The 26,944-nt window shown below is 40.8% G+C and overlaps 1 protein-coding gene across 6 annotated transcripts in view; it reads right to left on the reverse strand.

The window, feature by feature from the left end:
* SYNDIG1 (synapse differentiation inducing 1) overlaps positions 1-26,944 on the reverse strand; it is a 154,550-nt gene that overhangs the window by 40,958 nt on the left and 86,648 nt on the right. For all 6 annotated transcript variants that reach the window (XM_074317315.2, XM_088789304.1, XM_074317312.2 and 3 more), the window contains one exon: positions 6,625-6,762. In XM_074317315.2, the coding sequence (XP_074173416.1) occupies positions 6,625-6,762 (138 nt within the window). The remainder of the gene's footprint in view (positions 1-6,624; positions 6,763-26,944) is intronic.

The raw sequence follows: 26,944 nt of genomic DNA on the forward strand, positions 1-26,944 counted from the left end.
CCCCTATCAAATGAAACATTGATTTTCCCTGTTTGTTGGATCATATTCATCAGCATACAAATATGCTACAATTTCTCCTACTTAAAAAAAGAAATGCTCTTGATATCACTCTCCTATCAGCTACCACTCATTTCTCTCTTTCTATTTATAGCAAAACTTTTCAAAAGGGGTAATTCAATGTACCATACCCAATTGCTCTTTTCCCATAATTTAAAAAATACCTTTTAATTAAAGTATAACATATCTACAGAAAAGTACACAAATCACAAATGTGAAGCGCAGTAAGTAAGCCAGTTTTCACTTACTGAGCTTTACACTTACGGGTACGGTAGCAAGTGCGTAGCCAGCACCCAGAAGTCCCTGTTGTACACTCTGTACAGTGCTCACTGTTCTAGCTCCCAGCAGCACAGCTCAGTGTCACCTGGATATTTTTCTCCTGTTCTCTCTTGAACCCACACTCATGGGCTTTCACTTCCAGCACCCCCAAGACTGCTCATCAATGCTGCCACTGGCCTCCTAATTGCTGAGAGCTTAACACTCAAACCTGGTCTTAATTCCTGTCCTTAGCCCACATTTCTGCCTTGAACCTCCTCCCAAATGTGCACATCCAGCTTCCTATTTGGTGCCTTCACTTGGATGCCACCAGTCATTGTAACCCTGCCAGGGTCAAAGGGTCAAAGGGTCAAAGCCCAGACTGTACCTTTGGCAAAAAGTACCCTTCACTTTCCCCTGGCCAGTGGAGATTCCACCTTTCAAGGGGTCCTTCCATTCTTTCCTCCTCTCACACCCACAACAGAAATCTGTTGACCACAACCCTTCCACAATTCATTCTTGTCTCCTCACTTTTCTCTAAATTCTCAGCCATAACTGCAGTCCAGAGCACAACTGCCTCTTCTGGATGATTACACCAGCCTCCAGCATGGTGTCCCTGCTTCTACCCTTGCTCTCCACATGCTTCCCCGATAGTGTGGACACAGATGTTGTCTCTCTCCTGCTCAAACATCCCAGTGGCTTCTCACCTAAAACGCCCAGTGGTGTCTACCCCCACCTACCCAAGTCTTGTTACCTCTCTGGCTTCACTTCCTACTTCCAAACCCAAAGGGCACCTGCTTCAGCCATGGTAGCCTCCACACCGTTCTCAAATTCCCCAGTCATGTTCCCACCTTAGAGCCTTGCACTGGCTGTCCCTCTGCTGGAAATGCTCTTTCTCAAGAGATCCTCATAGCTCACTCTGTAGTTTTTATCATGAAATGCTATCCTCTAAAACAGCCGTTCCATGAATGCCCCATTGAAAAATGTATGCCTCATATCCATTTCCAACTTAATTTTTCTCCTTTATAACTTATTGCAATTGAGCACTCTATAATTTACTTTTATTTGTTTCCTGCTTCTCATCACTAGAATGTCAATTTTGTAAAGGTGGGGTTCTGTTTTGATCACTGCTATATACCTGCACCCAGATGATAGTAGGTGCTCCGTAAATGTCGGATGAATGAATGGATTTCAAGGACACAGTTACTGACCAGGTTGGAGTCCCATTCTTCTAGGTTTTAGTACCATAAAGAGATTTCCTTTTTTCCCTTAATTTGTCCAATTCCCTTTGCTGGTTCTATTCATAATATTCATAATCTGATTCTTAATACCCTTTCTCATTTAATTATTGTTACAATGTTGCAGTTAGCAAAGGAAGGAAACATTTTATGAAATGAAATGAAATAGAATGATAACATAATATATGCATAAATACAGAAGATAGCTGCAGTAGATACAGGGCATGGTACCCTCAGGTCTACCCAATGCCTAGTTACAGACCCAAGGCCTCCTTGGGGGAAGGTCTCCAGCTTGAGTCTCAAGCTGGCACCTGCCACATGGTATTGAGTGAAGGTGCTGAAGATAAGCATCACAGTGCTTTCTAGAATGGGCTTCTCTTCCTCACTACACCACCCTCCTAGCAAGGTGGAGGATCAGATTCAGAAGCAAGTACTGTGCTTCTATTTTTGTTTTCAAATAGATAAAAGTCAAAATTATACTGCAGAAAATTTGATTTTAAGGATTAGAAATATCTATATTTGCATCTTGTACCCATACTTTCTACCGCTCTAATTTCTATAAATAAATCCCTTTAAAATTCATTCTTTATCTGTAAAATGGGTATAATAATTTTCCACCTTTCAGATTCATTGCAAATATTAAATGAGATAAAATGTGTATATTAACTAACTCACAGCAGTTGCTCAACAAATTATGGATTCCTTTCTATTCTCAACATCGATCAGAAGCATCAGTTCCTAGATGTATTTACCAAAATTGCACACAACCCTTTCCTCTCTACAAAATGGTTTATGAAGCTTGCTTGTATTGGAGCTGGATCAAACAATTAAGACTGTTGGACTAAAATGAAGTTGTGGAAAATGCTACACTCATTCTCCTCCACGGTCCTCCATATTAAGTCCTTAATGACAGTTAGGCTCAACCAACTGCCTTTTCCAGAGATGGCTCTGAGCCAGGCTGTCCGGGCAGTCCCAGCCCAGTGCCAGCCAGCCATGGCCTTAGGGCACTATCCAACCTCACTGAACCCTGATTTCATGGTCACAAAGTGATGTGATGGCAGTGCCACAACACAGACTTGCTAGGTCATGCGTGTCCAATAGCACTACTCAAACTGAAGGCAGCATCAGGTTCCCAGGCTCCTGCTCTCATCCCAGAGGCTCTGATTGAGCAGCTCTGTGGTCGGCCCACACAACGTGCATTTCTAACAGTGCTAGGGATGCCAATGCTATTGGTCAGGACCACTCCCTGAGAAGCCAGATGTACAATATTTAACATGGGGCCAGCACCTAGTAGATCAGCATATGTTACCCAGTTTACAAACACTTTTATTACTACCATTACTACTACTTAACACCTCTTGCAAATTATAAAATATGGTGGAGAAAAGAGCCTATGTCTCCTTCCAGGTGTCCCTTCACCTAGGAACCCACATGTTTCCAGAAAATGTGAGTTTCCAGTAGAGCGTGTTCAGTACCTGCTGCTTCCCAGGAACATTCTGGCATCTTCCTCTCTAACGTCACTTCCCTCACCCTGTCAGTTCCCTGCCATAGGTTATTTAGTACCACTTTAGGGATCAGGAAACTGAGGCATGGCGAAGTTGCCTACTGGCTTGGGCCCAGCTGGAATAGGACAGAACAAAAATTATCCCGGGTTTTATCAAGTCTAGAGGTCTGGTTAACTTGTCTCACCACTCCTCCATGTTATCCAACCACTGAGATTTTTGTTTTATTTTCCTGGCATGGCCTTTCATGTTCCCTTGACCTCACTGACTGGTTGTCTGACAAAGTGCAGACACTGCCTAATTGTCAGTGACTACACTGAACTATGATCTGTGGTAAAAGAACAGAAAACAAACAAACTAAAGTCACACCGATGTCAAAGATTCCCTTGTGAACAGCACTTGGAACTTGAGTCGTCTTGGCTTCATCAATATGCTATTTGCTCTACTCTGACATCACCACCCCAGCCCCCATTGGAGGCAGCCACAAAGGGCAGTGCAGAGATGGCTTTGGACACTCTAGTGCCTGGGGTAAAACTCCCAGCTGATTTGCTCAGGAAAGCACTGATTTCATTGAGTGTAATGACTCTCAGAGTGTCTGTTCTGTTGCATGTACACACTTGCCCTTTTACAGTTGCCTGCTATCCGAGTACCTGTCTGCAGCTAGGCTATAGAGGCACAAACAGCATGCATGGCAGCCTCATGGCTGTGCTGAAGCCTGTGTGCCACAAGTGGTAGGAGCACAGAACTGCACAGCTGTGGACTGTAAAGGAGAAAGCTGCTCTCAGCCTGGGAGTTCCCATGTGGAAAGATTTGGATACAAGCTCTGTGAAGTGCACTCACCTCCAGAGATTTCTTTTCTTCTGTGCTCACCCTCAAAGCACAGTGGAAAGAAGGACAGAGCTAGGGACCCCTGAGGCCCCTATTTTTATTCCAACACTGAATGCAACCCCTACACTTTTGCCTTCATCTCTAAGAGCTATGTCCAGAGGCTTCCACAAAAATTGCATTTCACATTCACTGTTGAATAAATAATCAGAATTATCTTTATCATTGAAGGTATTAAACTTCATGACTTCTCAGGCCCAAGTCTAAGAGGTTCTTACCAAGTGAAGAATAAAATTGCTTTCTGAGAAAGAGACTCTAAATGCCAGTCTCCGCAATTATGGCTTTGATTTTTATTATAATTACAATCTTTCAGACAAAGATGCTGTGCATAGTTTGCCCTGTTCCAGAGACAGAGGCTTTACCCTAGGATGTGTGGAGCAGCCAAGACAAGGGGCTGCCTCTGCATCTGGCCGTGTAGGCAACATTTCCCTGTGCGCTCTCCTTTAATCCAGGGCTTACCTCCTCTAGACACCCTGCAGATTTGTTTATGTGATGTTTACTCTCATCTCTTTGAACAGGTAACACCTGTCCTAGTGGAATCCAAGGTAAAAAAAATCAATCCCACTCTAAAATTTGGCAACCAAAATAGATTTCTGATGTCGATGGTGCCCTCCTGCTCAGGAGGTGAGGGTAAAGGCTTTCTTTAGTGGGATTGGTCCCAGGAGGCTGGGAGTGACTGACCCTCCTTCACCTTGCCATGTGGTGGAACTGGAATGCAGGAGAGAGGGTTGACACCACATATTCAGCTCATGGGAAAAGCCAGACCTGCCCACAATGTGTGAGAAGCCAGTTCTCTTGGCTCCATCATGACCTTCCCTTTTGTAGTGAAATGACTCTGTCAATGTGCAGTATGCTTCTAACCCAGGTTCCGGGTACAGTGTAAACAGGAGTGGGGGGTAAACATTCTGCCTCCGGGGTCTTCTTCAAGCATGTTCCCCATACAGAGGGCATCTATCCATATGCTTTCTCCACGTCCCGCCCTGTGTCCCAGTCCTCAGTGTACACAGTACCCACATCCTCTCCTTGGGGTGCAGCAACACCCAGGCTTTGCCCTACCCCACAGCCACTCAGGCCCCTACCAGACATGGCAGAATTGATTTCCAGCCTATGCTTGTGCCCCAAAGAATGGGGGTCTTTGGCATTTATAGGACAAACTCACACAAGAGGTGTTCAGAGTAACCCTCCAGGCCATCCATGGACATGTAGTAACCACTCAGCCCAACCTCAGCAGTGCTGGACTTTCCCATCACCCACTGCCCCATCCATTATACTCCAGAACAAAGATCACAGAGCAGTGCTGTACAGGGCCCCACCTCATCCCTCAGCTTTCCTACCCCTGCCTTGGAGGGCCTTTCCAGTATCCCTGCTAAGACGCTCCTGCCCTCAGGAGCACCACTGCCAGTAAGTTCACTGTTCTCCCCTACTCCTCCATGGTGTCAAGAAGCGGGGAGGGGGCAAGGGAAAGGCTCTCACCAGTCAAACAAAACAGAATCAGTAATGAAGCCAGCAAGAAGCAGTGAGAGGCCACTGCTGGGCTCTGCCAGGGAATCTGTTTTCAAGCCAAGAGAAATAAATAAATGTTTCAAGCAAAAAACCTGCCATAGTCAGCTGCTTGAAGCTTCAGCCCTGAACCCTAGAAGCAGGAAGGGAACCCCAGCACTGATGGAAATTCAAGACGCCTTGAGCACATCAAGGAGCGTGGTGTCATGCTCTTCCTGGCCAGCCTATGGGGCTGCCTTTCTGTTTGGTTGGGATGATAGTGTGGGTCATGGTGATGCTGAAACCTCATGCTTTAATTAGCAAGTATAAACATCTTCCTTTGATTAATGAAAATGGGGACACAGGTTATTTCTGAAAGAATACTCTTCATTTGCTGGAGGAAAACTTTCAAAACCTGGGTTCCATGAAGGTATAACAAGAAGGATGCTTTGCAGTGAAAAAGGGCTGGGAACTGATACCTTTAGAAGTCCTGGGTGAAGGAAAGCATGGCCACTCCACACCCTTTCCTCTAGCAGAACATTAATTTGGGGTGAGTATGCCGAGGCTGCTACCGTGTTTCCCCGATAATAAGACCTAGCGGGACAATCAGCTCTAATGTGTCTTTTGGAGTAAAAATTAATGTAAGACCCGGTATTATATTATATTATATTACATAAAACTGGGTCTTGTAGTCTAGTAAAATAAGGCAAGGTCTTATATTAATTTTTTCTCCAAAAGACACAAAAAAACTGATTGTCCGGCTAGGTCTTATTTTTGGGGAAACACGGTATGAAACTAGAATGTATCTTATATGAATGAGCCTTTTATAAAGAAAGCAAAACCACCTTCATCTCCTTTCTCAGTAAGTTAGACACTGTTGCCCTGGGCACAATGCTTCCCAGCACTGGCTCAATCCTGCTGGCAGGGCTCAAGTGCCTGCTTGAAGGCCAAGCTCCCCAATCTATCTGTTTTTTCCAAGTGTACACTTGTTTCCCTCACTCAGTCCTCTTCCTGAAGACTGCCCACCTTGCCCCAGGGGCCACGGTAATCCTATGATGAAAATGAGGTTAGGTGGCCCTGACCACCCAGGGACTATTCTCCAACCATAAATTATGAACCCCTCTGGTGGCATGAGCTGAATGGCTTCTTGAGCTCTCTTCATGGGCTGGATGTGTTGCGCGTGTGTGACCGACAGAGCAAGGCCTTACCTCGTGGGACAGGTAGAAGGCCGCGACACCAAAAGGCCAGAAGCAGCAGAGCATGGAGAAGACGCTGAGGCCCAGGTGGTCCCGTGGGGGCATCATGAGGAAGTTGTCCTCACTCTCTGTGTCACTTGAGTAGTTGCTCTGTAGGAGATAAATGGGTGGGGAAGAGAATTAATAAAGGAACTGCTCTACAATGCCCTTTTGACATAGAGGTGGAGGCTGGCACAAGGAGAAGCCTTCGGGAAGGTCACTCGTGTGATTGTCTGCAAGTACTTCCCCCCAAAAGGAAGTCCCCAGTGAAGGGAATTCTTACCAAGAACAGGAAGAGAAAAATCCTGGGTACAAGGCTCTTGAGTCATCTCACAGAAGATAAAATCCTACAGAAGTCAATTACTTCATAGATCTTTGGGATGGAGTGCTGGACAGTGGGGGTAAAGATCTAATTTATCAGAGGATAGAATTGAGCACTCTCAGAAGGCACACACATATATATGTAAATTCTACTTTTTATTCTGAGCCAGAGTGGTTTTTAAAAAGCAGCTGGGATGATTCTAACACTGACCAAACCTCCCTGCAGAGGGCACACCAGTGCTCCAAGGTGCTAAAGGGCTGGGCCCTGCCAATGTGCTTCTATTTCTACATACCTAGGTAGAGGATGCTTTTGTCCTCATTGGTTATCCCACTTGCTGGGTCCCCCACTGTGAATTTTATTTCCTCATCAGCACATGCTACACTCACTGACTCACCCTAAACCAGGGTCACTCTATGTGCTTATTTTACTCCAGCTTTTGTTTTCTAAAAAGGAAATGGAGCATTTCCTCCTGAAAAAGAGGGTCATTAGCTTCCTAGCTCTCTTTGTGAGCTGCAGGAGTTTGTTAAACATACAGCCTTCTATTGCAGGCTGGAGACATTCTGCACCAAACTGCAATGCATGTTGGCAACTTCCTCAGGTGGCTTCAGGTGAATGTGGTCACCGGAAGCACCAAACACTCAGGTGCGTACTCTATGTGAGCCTACCACCTACGTGGACAACTTTGCCACCAGGACCACCCCTGCAGTGCGTCCTCGTGTTTCCCCTGACATTCCTACTCAGACACAGATGAAGCCCACAGGTGATGATTGTACCCTTTCCAATTTTGATTAATTAAAATGCACATAAAATGCTAATAAGAGCCTCTACTCAGTGCACAGACAGCAGAGGTCCTGCAGTGAAATGATAGAAGCTTTTTGTTAGGACTGCTTTTGTCTAGTTGACTGAAAGAAAACAGGCAAATTCTGAAGGGCTCACTCAAATCACAAACAAGGACTTTCTCTGGAGGTCTGATGGAAGTGGGTGACACACTGTCTGCATAACACCCATCCACCTCAGAACTGCAGGTCATGAGCTCTGAGTCATCACTTCTCAGAGAGGGCTAGCTCCTTCCTGCTGGGTGGGCACTGTCTCCACCCAGGTTAGTATGGACCAGACCACTGGTGAGTTTAGGACCACACAGCATCCCCTCCATGGAGCTGTGTTTGTGAAATTTATATTATCTTTGCTCTGCATCATCACCTCCCATATGGTCTCCTTAACAATAAGGGAAAATGAAAATTACCATTTTTATGTCTGTCAGAGAGGGGAACTAAACAGCTCTCAAGAATGCATAATTCATGAGTGAGATTCATGGGTGGACTGAGAGCTGCTTGGATGGAGGTGCATATGTACCACCTGCTGGGAATTTGCAACATTTTATTTGAATGAAGGCTGTGCAGTATTGCCAGGCAGTCTTAATGTTGTAATAGCTGTTCCTCTCCACAGACAAACAGTAGTGTCAACTCCATGGGTCTTCAGACCCATACTCTGGAAAATAAGTGACATGAGTGTCAAGACTGTGTTGGAAAGAATGAGCTGCACTTTGAAGGGCTCTCTGCATGAGGTTCTGGGAAAGTCTGGGAAGGGAGGAGCCTACAGTGACAATCTCAGGGCAGACCATGTCCAAAGAGCCCACTTGGAGGGGTGGATGACCAGGACTGAAAGGACAGCCACTTCTTCTAGCCCTCAATTCAGACCCTGAGCTAGTGATCTTCATGCTGATGGATCAAGATTCTGCTTGTGGGTGTCCTTGCACATGTGCAACAACTCTGTCTATGGATATGTGTTTAGTTTTTTGTTTTGTTTTGTTCACAAAGTGTTTTACATGTATACACCTGAGCTGGATAGATTTTCACAGCAACTCTGTAAATAGGCGTTGTTTCTATTTTTATTGTTATTTCTATTTTACAAAGGACAAAGCTGGGCTCTGAGAAGTGGAAACATTGCCAAATCACACAACCACCCAGTCAATGGCTGCTCATTCCAGAGCTCTGCACTGTATGTTGTGTTTGGACACCAAAAACATGGCTATAAACAAACTCCATTTTGCCTCAATTGCTTCTTATCCAAAGATAATGTGCCTTCTCCGCCTCAGGGATCCTGAATACTTTGCTTCTTGAGTGGTCTGTTCCTTGGTGGTGACAGGGAGGCCAGCGGTGGTAGTGGTCAGTTGAAAGTTTTCCCAATCAAATAGCCACTGCTGTGTGAACTGCTGCTCAGATCACATAGGAATGCTGGTAGCATCTACTTCCATCTTTGGAAGCTGCTTAGAATTACATCACTATCCCCATGAAGCAAACAATTAGATTTCAGGGCACCCCCCAAAGAAATATCTTCACATATTTTTTAAAATTAACGTTTATTGGGGTGACAATTGTAGTAAAGTTACATAGATTTCAGGTGTAATTTAATTCTATATTATATCATCTATAAATCCCATTGTGTGTTCACCAGCCAGAGTCAGTTCTCCATCCATCACCATATATTTGATCCCTTTTACCTTCATCTACCACCTCCCTCCCCCCTTACCCGCTGGTAACCACTAAACTATTGTCTGTGCCTATGAGTTTTTGTTTCTCATTTGTTTGTCTTGTTCTTTTGTTATTTTCGGTAAGAAAAGATTAAATAGGACCATTTGTGACAACATGGATGGATCTTGAGATTATAATGCTAAGCGAAATAAGCAGACAGAAAAAGTAGAGAACCATATGATTTCACTGATACGTGGTATATAAACCAAAAACAGATTTTTATTTAGAAGCATAAGGGAAGCACACTCGGTAAATTGCAGAGTTGTGGCTACATGGCACCAAAACAATTAGTCAACTTTGGTTAAAATATTTAAAACATTTTAAGTCTGAAAATATTTAAGAATCTATTTTAAAATAGATTCAGATAAATCACAGGGCAGATGAAGCACCCTAGCTACTTTCCATGTTCTTTTTTCCATTAGTGGGCTATAAGTGGCCATGGGCATTGTACCACCAAATAGCAAGGAGATGAGGCTGCCTGGATGAGGCTATGTACATACCAATAAACCAGGTAGAGAAAATGCACACAACCACTAACACCAGGTGAAATTCATCACCCACAGCAGCTGTTTCTAAAATTCCTCTTCATGGATCTTTGGATTGGAATAGCTGCAAAGCAGACTGACAGCATTCTAACAGAGGTTACAGTCTATGTGTGCGTCCTCCCTTTTGAGCGAAACATTTGGAGGAGGCAAATGTTACAAAAAGCAGAGAAAGTGAAGAACTCCTGGGTCCCTCAGCTGGCACCCTGCTGGTCTTCCTCCCTGTGACCACAGTCTATCCCTGCTCTGTCCTGTTTTCATTGCCTCCACTCAGTGGGAAGACTCTTAGTCACCTCAGGGGTTTCTTCCTTGGGGTACTTTAATAAAATAATCACAATGCCAGGCACAATGCCATGTTTCACAAGTCACAATTTCACATTCATTCAGCTCCATGAACAGGGGCTGTGAGGGTGCCATTTTAGGGGTGGGAAACTGTGCTCAGCCATGTCACTTAGTCTCATTTGGGCTTTACTCATCACCCTATTGCCTCCCTTTGGGCCTCATGCTGCCCTCCTAACTCCCCCTGGCCTTCTCTGCTTGCTAATTCTAGAGAGCACCTACTGCTCTGCCTGAAGGAAGAAGTGGAGGCCCAGAGAGCAGGATGGTACAGGATTGGTCCTCAAGCAGCCTGGAATCCAGGACTTCCTACAGAGGCTCACTTTCGAAAAGCTCAGTCTAAAAAACACATGGACATGCATGTAGGGATGTTCATTCGAAAGTGTTCCAGAGAGCACTGTTTTAAAACAGCAAAGTTACACAATGACAGACAGCAGTCTAGTTTCTTTTGCACGTGGTTTTCCAATTCTCCCAGCACCATTTATTGAAGAGGCTGTCTTTTCTCCATTGTATGTTTTTGGCTTCTTTGTTGAAAGTTATCTGTCCATATTTATGTGGGTTTATTTCTGGGTTTCAAGGTCTATTCCATTGGTCTGTGTGTCTGTTTTTCTGTCAATACCATACTGTTTTGATTATTGTTGCTCTGTAGTAAACAGGTGATTGGATAAAGAAGATGTGGTATATATACACAATGGAATACTCTTCTGCCATAGGAAAAGATGAAATAGTGCTATTTGGGACAACATGGATGGATCTTGTGATTATTATGCTAAGTGAAATACATCTAACAGAAAAAGTTGAGAACCATGTGATTTCACTGATATGTAGTACACAAAACTGAAAACAACAGAAGAACAAGACAAAAGATGAAGAAACAAAAGCTCATAGACTCATAGTTTAGTGGTTACCAGAGTGTTAGAGGGGAAGAGGAAGGAAGATGAGGGTAAAAGAGATCAAATATATGGTGATGGAAGGAGAACTGACTCTGGGTGGTGAACACACAATGGGATTTATAGATGATGTAATACAGAATTGTACACCTGAAATCTATGAAATTTTACTAACAATTGTCACCCTAAGAAACTTTAAATAAATGAATAAATTCTTTTAAAAAACAGCAAAATTACAAAAGAATTCTTCTTAGAATTCTGTACAGTCATGAAAAATGCTGGTACAGATGTTTATTTACTGCCCTGGAAAGATTTTTATCATAATTGAAGGGAAAAACCAGGGTAGAAAGTAGAATATATCATATTTCCTCCACAGTGTCAGAAATTAGATGCTTCTGGATGGTGGGCACATCATTGATTTTTTCTTTCTTTTTACATTTCTGGGTTTTAGTTTTTCTACAATGAGCAAGGTTTATTTTCAACGGATATGATAAAGGTGCAGATGTGCTAACAGGTGCGGGGCCTTCTACCATCTCTCTGTCCTCACAAAGAACACTGTGGAATACTATTTCCCTAAGACTCAGCATAGGGAAATCACATAATGTGGGTCCACTGCTCAATGAGCAGCTGGAGGAGCAGGATCAGAAGGAACCCAACATTACCCAAGGGAGCACACTGAGATGCAGGTCAGACATGACTATTTGTCCCTTGGACCTGTCTCACTGAGGGTCAAGACCAGAGGCCCATATGTTGTCCACACCTGTGCTAACTAGTGCACAGCCATAGCCACGTAGAACTACTTAAATTATCTAATGTCAAATATACTTAACAATTAGTTCCTCAGCCACACTACCATATGCCAAGTGCTCAATAGCCAGACGCTGCTAGCGCTTATCACAATGGATAGCACAGACCTAGAGCATTTCCATCATCTCAGGAAGTTCTATTGGACAGTGCTGTCTTATGGGCTCTGACCCCTATTAACTCTGACCTCATTCTCCGAGCCACAGACAGCTCTCTGCTGTTCCTCCAATAGGCCCAGCATGCTCTTGCCTTGGGGCCATTGCACTTGCTTACTCTTCCCTCAGCCTGGAACTCTCTTCCCCAGATACATACATGACTAGCTTTCTGTAATGCAGGGCTTTTCTCAAATGCCACTTTTCATCAGAGCTTTCTCAGATACCCTGCCAGACTGTCACTGCTGTTTCCCACCACTATCTCCTTACCTGCCTGGTGGGTATCCTTTGCTCCCAACTGGTACTGGCTTATATATAGCCTGACTCCTTTCCTCTTAGCACCATTAGGGCAGATATTTTTGCATGTTTTGCTTACAGTAGTGCCTGGCACACAGTAGACACCTAATGTACAACACGGGCGGCACCAACCGAAGCAGCAACGCTCCCAGAGTTTGCCCAGAGTGCCCTGGGCTTCCTTTGGGCTCATCAGTGTCCATGAATGCACTCGCTGCCTTCAGTCCTTCTGCCGCAACTCGGCTCCTCCCCTTCCCCACCTAAAATGCCTTCCCTACGCACTCCAGGACGCACATCCTCACCATACGTTTAGGTGAGGCCACAGGGAAGATGAGGGGGAATGATGATTTTGTCACGCTCAAGGCTGTCTTACTTAGGGAAGCTGATGCACAGCACCAAGAATAAACCATGGCAAGGATACAGGATAGTGGATTAAGCTCCCCAACTATGTGTGTCTGTCAGAGGCATATTCGATATTCTATGGTCTTGGCATCCAGCACAGAGCACAGTATCCCCATCTACATCAGAAAAGTAGAGAAGTGCAGGTAATCATTGTTGATACCCCAGACAGGTAAATACTTAACAGAGCTTCTATTGCCACAAAGGAAATAACTCTTAGCGAGCCATGTTGGCAAGGCCAATGTCTGAGTTTTGAGGCCTGGGGTTCTCAGAAGGTCAGCACTGGGACCATCTTCCTTTACCTGCTGTATTGGAGTGGGTCCTAAGTGTCCACTTGTGTCCACTTAGGGGTTATCTGTGATCAACCTGGCTATGAAAGACTAGGTGAAATCAACCAGGCTCTCCCCAAAATCTTGCAGCCCACTGGCCTCTGCTTCACCCAAAATCAGACCACATGGAAAACACAGATTTCTGCTGAGGACCTACTCTGTGTAATACACACATGGCCTGCAGTGTGCAAAGATGCAAAGATGTATAGCGATCTGGGGGTTTGATAACATGGAATGCAAGGAAACGATATTTTAGTTTCTAAGCAAACATTGCCATAAATTATTAACTAATTAATTTGGGTATATAATTTAGTTTCTCCTACTAGTAGCAATTTTCTTGTAGACAGAGACAATTTCCTACACTGGTGTGATGGAGGCAAAAGTAAGCTAACAAAACCTCTCTATTCTAATATGAAACTGCATTTTTGGAGCCCTAAAGAACTTGTCTGTTGACCACATTGTTGCATGGAACACTTAGAGAACAGGGCAAGGGGCTGGAAAGAGCCCCAATGTTTTCCCAAATTGGTGTGGATTTGAAGATCCCTAGGGAAACCTGTGCAGGAGAGGTGGAAGGGAGAGGGGAAGAGGAGAGAAGGGCTAGGGTTATCATTTAACTCTCTATTCTAATTCCTAAAACCTGGAAATTCAGTTATTCTTTGTTAACCAACTCTCCATTAATCTCGATTAATTCAGAAGTAAAGAACAGGAACATGAGATTTCCTAATAAATATATATTTCTTTTTTTTTTCTTTTTTTTTTTTTTTTTTTAAATTTTTATTTATTTTTTTAATTAGTTTCAGGTGCACAAGACAAAGCAAAACTTAGACGTTTATCATTTATATCCCTCACACTGTGTGAACCCCCCTCCCCCCATCCACTATCCCTCTGTACGGGAACGTAAATATATATTTCTAACTGCAAATTGTTTGAGTTGTTCCAGTAACAACAATCTAGATCTGTGTTCCTTCTGTATTGCTAAAAATGGAAAAACACCCACTTAGCAATTGTGGTGGGTCTAGTCTAACCTGTTGGTTTCCATTTGCTTTTGGGGGGACATCATGGAGCCCATGATGCAGGTGGGAGCATCATTTGTCATTTAAAGAGGGGCACTCCCATCCTATAGTTCATGCAGTGGGTCTGGGGCCTCTGTGAAGGACAGGGGATGGGATAGACAGCCGTCAGTTCCAAAACCTTCTTGTACCCAGTTTTGCCTCTTCCTGTTTTGCATGTTGGGTTCCCAGGCAAAATTTTATAAAACAAATGGCTGTCAGCTAAAAAAAAAAAAAAAAAAAAAAAAAAAAAATTGACAACATGAGAGTTAGCGCATCACTGAGAAGTAAAAAATTTTTTTGGCCCCCTGCTAAAAGGCCAAAAATAATATAAATAATTTTATATTCCCTGAGGAGGGAAGTATTTTTAGAAGACACTAATCCAAGTAAAGGTTTAAAAATAAAATTTTCTGAATTGGGGGAAAAATAAAGTTAACTCAGAAGATAAATCCTTTATTCTGTTCTTTAGATTCCACATATAAGTGAGATCATATGGTATTTGTCTTTCTCCATCTGACTTATTTCACTTAGTATAATACTCTCTAGGTGCATCCGTATCATTGCAAATGTTAAGATTTCGTTCTTTTTTTTTTTTTATGATTGGCATTCTTTATTACATTTAACAGAATGATACAATTCTTCTCATCCTATTAAAGATCTTATATTTGTAAAATGCCATCATAACTCAACTGTTCACATTTTGGTTTTAAATTGTTACTATTTTGCAACTAGTTATAGTGATAATAATGTAACAGCAATCTAAATAATTAACAATGGGGTAAGATACATTGTGATGTATTCATATTAAGATTTCATTCTTCTTTATGGCCGAGTGATACTCCATTGTATAATGTACCCCATTATCCTATTTTTCTTTTTTTTAAATTAAAGTTTATTGGGGTGACAATTGTTAGTAAAATTACATGAATTTCAGGTGTACAATTCTGTATTACATCATCTATAAATCCCATTGTGTGTTCACCACCCAGAGTCAGTTCTCCTTCCCTCACCATTTATTTGATCCCTTTTACCTTCATCTACCACCACCCTTACCCTTTAACCTCTGGTAACAACTAAACTATTGCCTGTGTCTATGAGTTTTGTTTCTTTATTTGTTTGTCTGGTTTCTTTGTTGCTTTCAGTTTTACAGTCCACATATCAGTGAAATCTTGTGGTTCTCAACTCTTTCTGTCTGACTTACTTCCCTTCACATAATAATCTCAAGATCCATCCACGTTGTTACAAATGGCACTGTTTCATCTTTTCTTATGGCAGAGTAGTATTCCATTGTGCATATATACCACATCTTCTTTATCCAATCACCTATTAAAGGGCACTTTGGTTGTTTCCATGTCTTGGCCACCATAAATAAAGCTGCAATGAACAGTGGAGCACATATATCTTTACAGATAAATGGTTTCAGATTTTTGGGGTAGATACCCAGGAGAGGGATTCCTGGATCATATGGTAATTAATTCTATTCTTAATTTTTTGAAGAACCTCCACACTGCCTTCCATAGTGGCTGCACCAGTCTGCATTCCCACCAACAGTGTATGAGGGTTCCTTTTCCTCCACAGCCTCTCCAACACTTGTTTTTTCTTATTGATGATAGCCATGCTAACTGGTGTGAGGTGGTATCTCATTTTGGTTTTTATTTGCATTTCTCTGATGACTAGTGATGTTGAGAATGTTTTCCTGTGTCTATTGGACATCTGTATGTCCTCTTTGGAGAAATGCCTCTTCAGGTCCTTTGCCCATTTATTAATTGGATTGTTTATTTTTTTGTTGTTGAGTTGTATGAGTTCCTTATATGTTTTGGATATTAGCCAGATGACATGATGCTATATATAGAAAACCTTAAAGACTCTACCAAAAAGCTATTAGAAACTATAAACAAATACAGTAGAGTTGCCGGCTACAAAATCAATGTACAAATATTCATTGTATTCCTATAGACCAAGGGTGTCCAAACTTTTCTCAACGTTTTTTCACCAAGGGCCATATGCGGTAAAATACACAAACAGCCGGTCCACTCACTCGAGGTGAAGTACGTATTGCCTCACCTGGTTTATTTAAGTAAACTAAATATATTTTTGGAATTTGCTGCGGACCAATTAAAAATGGATTGCAGGCCACAGTTGGCCCACCCACTGCAGTTTGGACACCCCTGCTATAGACTAACAATGAAATATCAGAAAAAGAAAAAAAATTCCTTTTGGAATTGCAACAAATAGAACAAAATACCTAGGAATGAACTTAACCAAAGATGTGTAAAACCTTTACACTGAAAACTAAAAGATGTTTTGAAAAGAAATTGAAGACACAAAAAAATGGAAAGATGTTCCATGTTCATGGATTGGAAGAATCAACAAGGTTGAAATGGCCAATTTACCCAAAGTAATACACAGATTTAATGCAATCCCCATCAAAATCCCAATGGCATTTTTAAAAGAAATAGAACAAAAACTCATCAGATTTGTATGGAACCACAAATGACCCTGGATAGCAAAAGCAATTCTAAGGAAAAAAAATAATGCTGAAGTTATCACCTTTTCTGACTTCATCTTGTACTACACAGCAACAAAATCAAAACACTATGGTATTGGCAGAAAAACAAACACAAAGACCAATGGAATAGAATTGAGAATCCAGAAATAAACTCATATAAGTATGCACAGATAATTTTTTATAAAGAAGCCAAAAATATACAATGGAGAAAAGGCAGGCTCTTCAATACATGGTACTGGGAGAATTGGATAGCCACATGCAAAAGAATAAAACTAGATTGCTATCTGTCACCAAGTACCAAAATTCACTCAAAATGGATCAAAGACCTGAACATAAGACCTGAAACAATCAACTGCATAGAAGAAAAGATAGGTACTAAATTTATGGACATTGGGTTCAAAGAGCATTTTATGCATTTGATTTCAAAGGCAAGGGAAAGAAAGGCTAAAATAAATGAACGGGACTATATCAAACTAAAAATCTTCTGCACAGCAGAAGAAACCATCAACAAAATAAAGAGGCAACTAACTGAATGGAAGATTTTTGCTAAAAATGCCTCTGATAAGGGGCTAGTATCCAAAATATATAAGGAACTCATACAATTTAACAACAAAAAGACATACAATCCAATTAATAAAATGGGCAGAGGACCTGAATAGACATTTCTCCAAAGAGGACATACAGATGGCCAATAGACACATGAAAAAATGTTCAACATCACTAATCATTAGAGAAATGTATCACATTTTCTTAATCCAGTCATGTATCAATGGGCATTTTGGTTGTTTCCATGCCTTAGGGAATATAATCAATAATGTAAGGATTTTGTAGGGTGTCAGATGGGCCCTTGTTTTATTAGGGAGACCACTTCATGGACAGTGTAGGTGCTAAACCACTATGCTGCACACCTGAAACTGAAGCTGAATAATATTGTGTGTCAACTATAATTTAATATATATATGAGTATAGTCATGGGATGTGAGTACAGAATAGGGAATAAAGTCAATGGAATTATAACAGCTATATATGATGTCATGGGGTAGTAGATTCAGGGAGGGGGTTATCACTTTGTGAGGGGTGTAAATGTCTAACTACTATATTTTTTTGTATGCCTGAAACTAATAAGAAAGAAAGAAGAGAAGTCAAATCCAACACCAGTGTCTTGCATTTTCCTCCCATGGCCCATAATTTTGGGTATGTCTGGGTAAGCAAGGTGCATATAGCTCTGCATTGGCCACCCTTCAAAGGTCATCTTCAACCTTGCCCTTATCTTCTGGAAGCTCCCAATTTGATTCTGCAGTGAGGGTGGATGATTGTAAATATTTAAGATTCTTTGCAAACAGACTCTGTGTGGAACAAACCAATGTTTAGTGTGAAGTGAGAGGGTGGAAACTAAACGGGCACACCTTTGTGGCTCACCTAAAAGAACAGTGCTCTTTGTTCTATTTCTTGAAAGTTCATTTTCCTCCTTTGTGGTGGGAGCTTCAGGTCGTAACTCCTACTGTATGCCCATGATCAATAGACTTGATTAATCTCAGATTTTAATTCCCTGTTGAAAATGGTTTAGCCTTTTGGGGCAGGCATCAGGTTCCCAGAAGACACCTCTAGGAATTATCCCTGCAAGGCTACACTGTCATCCACTATGGTTAGATAGCAAACTCAGCAAAGGCAACTGGAGGAGGTTGGGGACATACAACCATGGTTTCTATGGCCAGGTCTGCACACTCTGGGGAGATAGGCATTCCTTCATCCAGAGCTGCTGTCAAGAGAGAAACTTCTGCTGATGGTCACTTGTTCCAGACAAAGTGCAAACTCCTCTACTGTCTGAGGAGTGACTCATTATCATCTAAAAGTGACTGTGGCCTTGGGGCCTGTAACATTCTGGAAGCAGGAGCCAAATGAAGCAAAATTCATTAAGATTCAACTTTGTGTATAGCTCCTGGTTTATCTTTGGTTGTGCAGGTGGAGTGTGATAATAATTACACTAGAGGGCTGATATTCAATAATTTAAAACTTGCCTTCTAACTCACTATGGGCATTTAATCCAATGGTTAGATTAGGATAACAAGCTCCGTGGATGACTTCCCCTATTAGGGTAGGTCTTCCTGTGGTGTGGAAGTGCTCAAGAGCCCTGTGAAAACATAGCAAAATGCTTTCTTGCAACCCATTTTAGTTTTGGTTCCCCCTAGAAGCAGATCTTGAGTAAAGGATTGGCCTATAATTTTTTCTTTGGGAGGTGACCACAGGAAATATTGGCAAGGAAGAGAAGTAGAACGTGGAAGAAAACATGGCCAATAACGTTACCAAGGCAGGTATCTCTGTGGGCTTCTGGAGTCTGGTCCTGTTGGAACTCAGGGAGCCAGAGTGAGACCATTCACAGACTGAGCCTACCAGAATAAACTATCTCCTGTCAGTTATTGGGTGAAGGCCTCACCTAGGGGCAGAAATTCTCCCATACTCTGCAGATCAGCCTTTTGGCCCTCAGAGAAAGCCTTTACATAGGCAGAGGCCAGGTTAGGGTGCTTCTTCTGAAAGGGTAATACCTGAAAGGGGGCAGAGAGCACCTGGTGCAGAGCCTGTGAAGGATGTGTTCAACACCCTAAAAGCTTCAATCAGGGCAACACTATGTGGAGCAAGACCACCACACTCAATGAACATCTGGGAGAGGGTGACAAAATGTGAGACACTTAAGAAACATGGACATCCAGGATAATAAACCCCATTCACTCCAAATAAATAGGTGCAAAGAATAAATACACATAATGTGTTTTCTTTTTTAAATTTAACTTATGGGGGTGACAATGGTAAGTAAAATTACATAGGTTTCAAGTGTACAATTCTATAATAGATCATCTATATATCACATTGTGTGCTTCTCACCCACAGTCAGTTCTCCTTCCATCACCATATTTTACCCCTTTTATCCTCTTCTACCATCCTCCCTCCCGCCTTTTCCCTCTGGTCACTACTAAACTATTGTCTATGTCTATGAGTCTTGGTTATTTGTCTTATTCTTTGGTTATTTGTCTTATTCTTTTTTTCTAGGTTTTCACATCTATTTCATTGGTCTGTGTGTCCTTTTTTCTACCATCACTCATCTTGTATCCCACAGATGAGTGAAGTCATATGGTTCTCTACTTCTTCTGTCTGACTTATTTCGCTTAGCATAATAATCTCAAGATCCATCCATGTTGTTACAAATGGCAGTATTTCATCTTTTATTATGGCAGAGTAGTATTCCATTGTGTATATATACTGCATCTTCTTTATCCAATCGTCTATCAAAGGACACTTTGGTTGTGTCCATGTCTTTGCAACCACAGGTAAAGCTGGAATGAACATCAGAGTACATAAATGTTTTCAGATTTTTTGGGTAGATACTCAGGAGAGGGATGGCTGGGTCATATGGTAATTCTATCCTTAATTTTTTGAGGAACCTCCACACTGCCTTCCATAACGGCTGCACCAGTCTGCATTCCCACCAACAGTGTATGAGGGTTCCTTTTTCTCCACAGCCTCTCCAACATTTGTTACTATTTCTCTTGGTGATAGTCATTCTAATAGGTGTGAGGTGATATCTCATTATGGTTTTGATTTGCATTTCCCTAATAGCTAGTGAAGTTGAGCATGTTTTCATATATCTGTTGGCCTTTTGTACGTCTTGTCGGGAGAAGTTTCTCTTCATGTCCCATGCCCATTTTTTAATTGGACTGTTCATGTTTTTGTTGTTGAGTTGTACACGTTCCTTATATATTTTGGATATTAGCTCCTTATCAGAGGCATTGTTTGCAAAAATCTTCTCCCTTTTGGTGGGTTGTCTCTTTGTTTTATCAATGGTATGTTTTTTTATGCAGAAGCTTTTTAGTTTGTTATAGTCCCATTGATTTTAACTTTTACTTCCTTTGCCTTTGAGGTCAAATTCATAAAATCTTTGAACTCAAGGTCCATAAGTTTAGTATGTTTCTTTTCTTCTATGCAGTTTATTGTTTTAGGTCTTATATTTAGGTCTTTGATCCATTTTGAGTTAATTATGGTACACGGTGACAGATTGCAGTCTAGTTTCATTCTTTTGCACGTGGCTTTCCAATTCTCCCAGCACCACTTATAGAAGAGGCTGTCTTTTCTTCATTGTACGTTTTTGGCTTCTCTGTCGAAAATTATCTGTTCATACCATGTCTCCTCGAAAAGAAGACCTAACTGGAAAATAAGCCCTAGCATGATTTTTCAGGATGACATCCCTTGAACATAAGCCCTAATGAGTCTTTTGGAGCAAGAATTAATACATGACCCGGTCTTATTTTGGAGGAAACACGATATTTATGTGAGTTTTTTTCTAGGTTTTCAAATCTATTTCATTGGTCTGTGTGTCCATTTTTCTACCATTACCATGCTGTTTTGATTACTGTTGCTCAGTAGTACAAACTGAAGTCAGGGAATGTGATAACTCCAGTATTATTCTATTTTCTTAGTATTCCTTTGGCTATTCAGGGTCTTTGTGTATCAATACAAAACTGATGATATTTTGTTCTATTTCTTTTTCTCTTTTTTTTAAATTAAAATTTATTGGGATGACAATGGTTAGTACAGTTACATAGGTTTCAGGTGTCCAATTCTATAATACAGCATCTGTCACATTGGGTGTTCACCACCCAGAGTCAGTTCTCCTTCCATCACTGTATATTTGATCACGTTTACCCTATTTCTTTGAAATATGCCATTGGGTTTTTGATGGGGATTGCATGAATCTGTATATTGCTTTGGGTAATATGATCATTTTAACTATGTTGATTCTTTCAATTCATAGACATGGAATGTCTTTCCATTTGTTTGTGTCTTCTCAATTTCTTTTTAAAATGTCTTAATAGTTTACATTGTATAGGTCTTTCACATCCTTGGTTAAGTTTATTTCTAGTTATTTGATTATTTTTGTTGGAATTGTAAAAGGATTTTTTAAAATTTCTTTTTCTGTAATTTAATTGTTAGTCTATAGGAATGTGAAGCATTTTTGTGTGTTGATTTTGCAGGTGACAACTTTACTGTATTCATTTCTTGTTTCTAATAGATTTTTGGTGGAGTCTTTAGGGTTTTTGATAAAATCAAGTAATTGGCAAAAAGTGCCAATCTAACTTCTTCATTCCCATTTCGGCCTTTTATTTCTTTCTCTTTTCTGTTTGCTCTTGCTAAGACTTCCAATACTATGTTGAATAACAGTGGTGATAGCGACAACCCTATCTTGTTCCTAAACATAGAACAAATGGCTTGAGATTTTTACCATTAATTATGATATTAAGTAAGGGTTTGCCATATATGGCCTTTATTATTGTTAAGGTATTTTTCCTTCTATACCCGTTTTATTAAGTGTTTTAATCATAAATGGATGTTGTATCTTGTCAAATGCTTTTTCTGTATCTGTTGATGTAACCATATGATTTTTGTCCTTTATTTTGTTTATGTGATGTATCACATTGATCAATTTGTGTATATTAAACCATCCTTGTTGGATTAAACCCACTTGGTTGTGATGTATAATCTTTTTAATGCATTGTTGTATTTAATTTGATAGAATTTTGTCTAGGATCTTTGCATGTGTATTCATCAGAGATATTAGTGTGTAATTTGCTTTTGTTGTGTTATCCTTACCAGGTTTTGGTATCAGGATAATGTTGACCTCATAACGTGAGTTAGGGAGTATTGTCTCTTCCTATTAGAGTATTAGATACTCTTTGAATGTTTGGTAGAATTCACTAGTGAAGCCATGTGGCCCTAAAATTTTGCTTTTGGGAAGGTTTTGGATGACTGATTCAATCTTGTTACTGGTGATCGGTCTGTTTAGATTTTCCAATTCTTCATGGTTCAGCCTAGGAAGGCTATATGTTTCTAAGAACTTGTCCATTTCTTCTAGGTTATTGAATTTGGTGGCATATAGTCCTTCATAGTATTCTTGGATGATCCTTTGTATTTCTGTGGTAACCATGGTAACTTCTCCCCTTTCGTTTCTTATTTTGTCTAATTATGTCTTTTCTCTTTTTATCTTAGTGAGTCTGGATAAAGGTTTATCATTTTTATTAATCTTTTCAAAGAATAAGCTCTTGTTGCATTGACTTTTTCTATTGTATTTTTGTTCTCTGTTTCATTTAGTTCTGCTCTGATTTTTATTATTTCCTTCCTTCTGCTGATTTTGTGTATCATTTGTTCTTTTTCTAATTCTTTTTTTTTTTTTTTCCTTTTTCTAATTCTTTAAGGTGTAATGTGAGGTTGATTATCTGGGATTTTTCTTGTTTCTTGAGATAGGCCTCCAATGATATAAATTTACATCTTATTACTGCTTTCACTGCATCCCAATAATTTTGATAGGATGTATTTTCATTCTCATTCTCATTTTATTCTATGTATCTTTTGATTACTTCTCTTATTTCTTCTTTGACCCAGTCGTTCTTTAAAAGTATTTTCTGTAACTTCCATATATTTATGGTTTTTCCTGCTTTCTTTTTATAGTTGATATCCAATTTCAAAGCCTTGTGATCAGAGTATATGCTTGGTATGATTTTAATCTTCTTAAATTTGCTGAGGCTAGTTTTATGTCCCAACATATGGTGTATCCTTTTGAATGTTCCATGTACACTAGTACTGAATGTATAGTTTGGTGTTCTTGAATGAAGTACTCTGTAAATGTCAATTATGTCCATTCTATCTAAAGTGTCATTTAAGGCTGATATTTCCTCACGTATTTTCTTTTTGGATGATCTATCCATAGCTGTCAATGACATATTTAGGTCCCCTACTTTAATTGCATTTTGGTCAATATCTCCCTTTGTGTATTTTAGGAGTTGTTTTGTATATTTTGGTGTTCCCTGATTGGGGGCATATAGATTGATAAGTGTTTAGTTTACTTGTTGTATTGTCCTCTTTATCATTATGAAATGTCCATTATTGTCTCTGGTTGCCTCTTTAATCCTGACGTCTGTTTCATCTGATATAAGAATGGATACACTCCCTTTCTCTGGATACCATTTGCTTGGAGTTTCAATTTCCACCCTTTCACTTTGAGCTATATTTGTCCTTGTGGCTGAGATGTGTCTCTTGGAAGGACCATATAGTTGGGTTTAGTGTTTTAATCCAATGTGCTACTCTGTGACTTTTTATTGCTGAGTGCAGTCCATTTATACCTAAGGTGATTATAAATATATGAGGATTTTCTATATCTACTTTGTCTTTTGTTTTCTGGAAGGATGGTGTCTCCATTGTTGCCTTTTTGTTGGTGGTCTTTTGTTTCAGTGTGGTGGTATTCTATGTTTTTCCTCACTGTTTCTTCTTATTTTATGCTATATATTTCAGTTCTGGAATTTTTCTTTTGTGTGTGTGTGGTTACCATTAAGTTTATGTAAAAGAAAGTTTCATATATACAGTATTCCTTTTTCTTCAGCATACTTCTTATCTCCATTCCCCTTTGCAGATTCAAACCTTTACTCTCTCCTCTTTTATGTTTTTGTTGTCACAAGTTATCCCTACTTAATCTGTGAGTTGATTTCTGAGTTTCAGTAGTGATTTGTCTTTTTCTTCTCTTTTTCCTTCAAAAATATCTTTAAGTTCTTTACCCTTCATATTATGTTTAAGTGTATAGTGCCCTATTTTGTGTAGGGGTTGCCATTTGGTTTTGTATAATGTTGCTTGTGGTTTTGTATGCTTTTGTTTTGTGTGTGTCAGGTTGGATAGCCTCCTTCAATATTTCCTGTATTACAGGTTGTATATTAGAAAATTCCCTCAGCTTCTGTATGTGTGGAAAGGTCTTTATTCCTCCTTCATATCTAAGGCTGTCTTTGCTGGATATATCATTCTTGGCTCATAATTTCTTTCTTTCAATAGTTTGAACATTTGATTCTACTCTCTCCTGGCTTGTAGAATTTATTCTGAAAAGTCTGATGATAATCTAATAGGCTTTCCCTTATAGGTCACTGCTTCCTGCTGCTCCCCCAAGCTGACAACATTGAGAATATTTTCTTTGTCATCAATTTTTGACAGCTTTAATACAATGTGCCTTGGCGAAGGCCTGTTGGGATTAAGGTCATTAGGTGTTCTATTTGCTTCTTTGATTCCACGATCCAGTTCCTTCCACAAGTTTGGGAAGTTCTTCTTGACTATTTGTTTGAATATACTCTATGTTTACTTCTCCTTCTCTTCTCCTTCTGGTATGTCCATTATTCTTATGTTGCTCTTTCTAATGGAGTCAGAAAGTTCTTGTATACTTCTTTCCTGTCTTTTAAGTCTCAAGTCTCTCTCTTCTTCCATCTGTGTCATTTCCAAATTTCTATACTCAATATCACTGATTCTTTCCTCCATCTGATCAGCTGTGTTACCTGAGCTGGCCATTTCATTCTTTATTTCTTTCATTGAATTTTTAATCTCCAGAACTTTTATTTGATTATTTTTTTAAAGTTTCTATCACTTGGCAAAATATTCATTTTGTTCTTCGGTTGTGTTTCTGAGTTCATTAACCTTCCTGTCTGTGGTTTTTTGCATCTCAATGAGCTTTTTCAGAACAGCAATCTTGAATTCTCTGTCATTTAAGTCACATATTTCCATGTCATTAAGCTCATTTTCTGGAGATTTTTCATTTTCTTTCTGAGCTATCTTGTTATCTTGGTTATTCATGGCAATTAATGATTTATTATTTCTCTTCCTGGGCATCTACAGGAGTGGGTTGTGCAGCAGGTTGATGTGAAGAGGTTTTTCTTTTGCTTTCCAGTATGTTGTTCAAATGTTTTATTTTCTTTCCCGCTGCAGCTTTTTATTTTCTCTCATGCTGTATTTTATTTTATCTTGTGCTGTTCTGGCTTCTCATGTGATGGAAGGTGAGCTTCTCCTCTGTGAGCAGTTCACCTGGGTCTCAGGGCACTACATCCATTGGAGGATGTGGAGGGTGATACAATTCTGAGCTTCTGAAATCCCAATGCTTCCCCTGCAATCTGATGCCAGAGCCTGTGTGTCTCAGTGGCTATGGTTGCCCCTGCAGCAATCTGCCCAGAAAAGTAGGGGTGGTGTGAGCTCTGAAATGCAGACGGTGTGTTTGTGGCTCTGAGCAATGCCAACTACACACTCATAGCTGTCTCGCCCCTACTGCTCTTTCCCCATTGCCAGAATTCGTCATGCTCTGTGCATCTCTGGCTGTGGGAATGTTGCTCCAGTTCTCAGGGGTGTATGTCTTCCGTTCTTTACAGTGACATTACTACCATTTTTTTCTGGTGCCTGCTTCTAACATTGGGAGGGTGGGGATAGGGTGACCTCTGGTGAAGGGGGGAATCAGGCAGGCTCCATGTCTTTGTTTTCTGCCCGGTGGTGAGGGCTTAAACTACAGTGCTCATCTTTCTGTATATTCAGCCTTTCCTCCAAGGTCTCTGCCTGAACACTGGGTTCAGCTGTATTATATGCTGATCCCTTAGGAAAGACTGTGGGCCACTGGAAGTGCACCTACAGACTGAATTCCTCCCTCTCCCAAAAATGCAGTGAGCTTCAGACTGCATCCTGTGACCTGCAGCCCAGGTCTCTGCCCTTCCCCTTCCCTCCTCCCCTGCGCACCCAATTTGCCCACCTTTTGGTGATTTGATATGCGGATCTCTCAGACATGCTTACTATTGCTTAAGTTATCTTTTTTTTAGGAACCCTCATACATGGTTCGTGGGAATGCAGATTGGTGTAGCTGCTGTGGAGAGCAGTGTGGAGGTTACTTAAAAAATTAAGAATAGATGTCATCAAATGGAGGAGTGAGGTGAGCCTCTGTAAATCTCCCCTGGAATTTACAACAAATTGAACAGCTACAACTCCACAAAGGACTCCCTGCAGAGCAGACAGGTAAGAGGAAGAGGCTCTCTACTTAATTCACCTAACGGTGGGCAAATTGAGCGAGTGGGAGGAGGAAAGGGAGAAGTGTGGAGACGGAGCCTCGCAGGTGCAGAACTCAGACCTAGCTGACTGCTCTGAGACGCTGCACCCTGGAACTACTACAGCTGTGGAAAAGGGAAGAACTCAAATTGCCAGAGCTCTGCTTATGGCCCACAGGGCTGAGGGGACAGCATATAACACAGCTGAACCCAACGCTCACAGCAGAGACCTCGGAGCAATGACTGTGGGAAGAAGGCTGA

The sequence above is a fragment of the Rhinolophus sinicus genome, chromosome 13 (genome assembly GCF_057876585.1).
Source record: "Rhinolophus sinicus isolate RSI-liver-muscle chromosome 13, RSI-T2T, whole genome shotgun sequence".
NCBI classification, from domain to species: domain Eukaryota; kingdom Metazoa; phylum Chordata; class Mammalia; order Chiroptera; family Rhinolophidae; genus Rhinolophus; species Rhinolophus sinicus.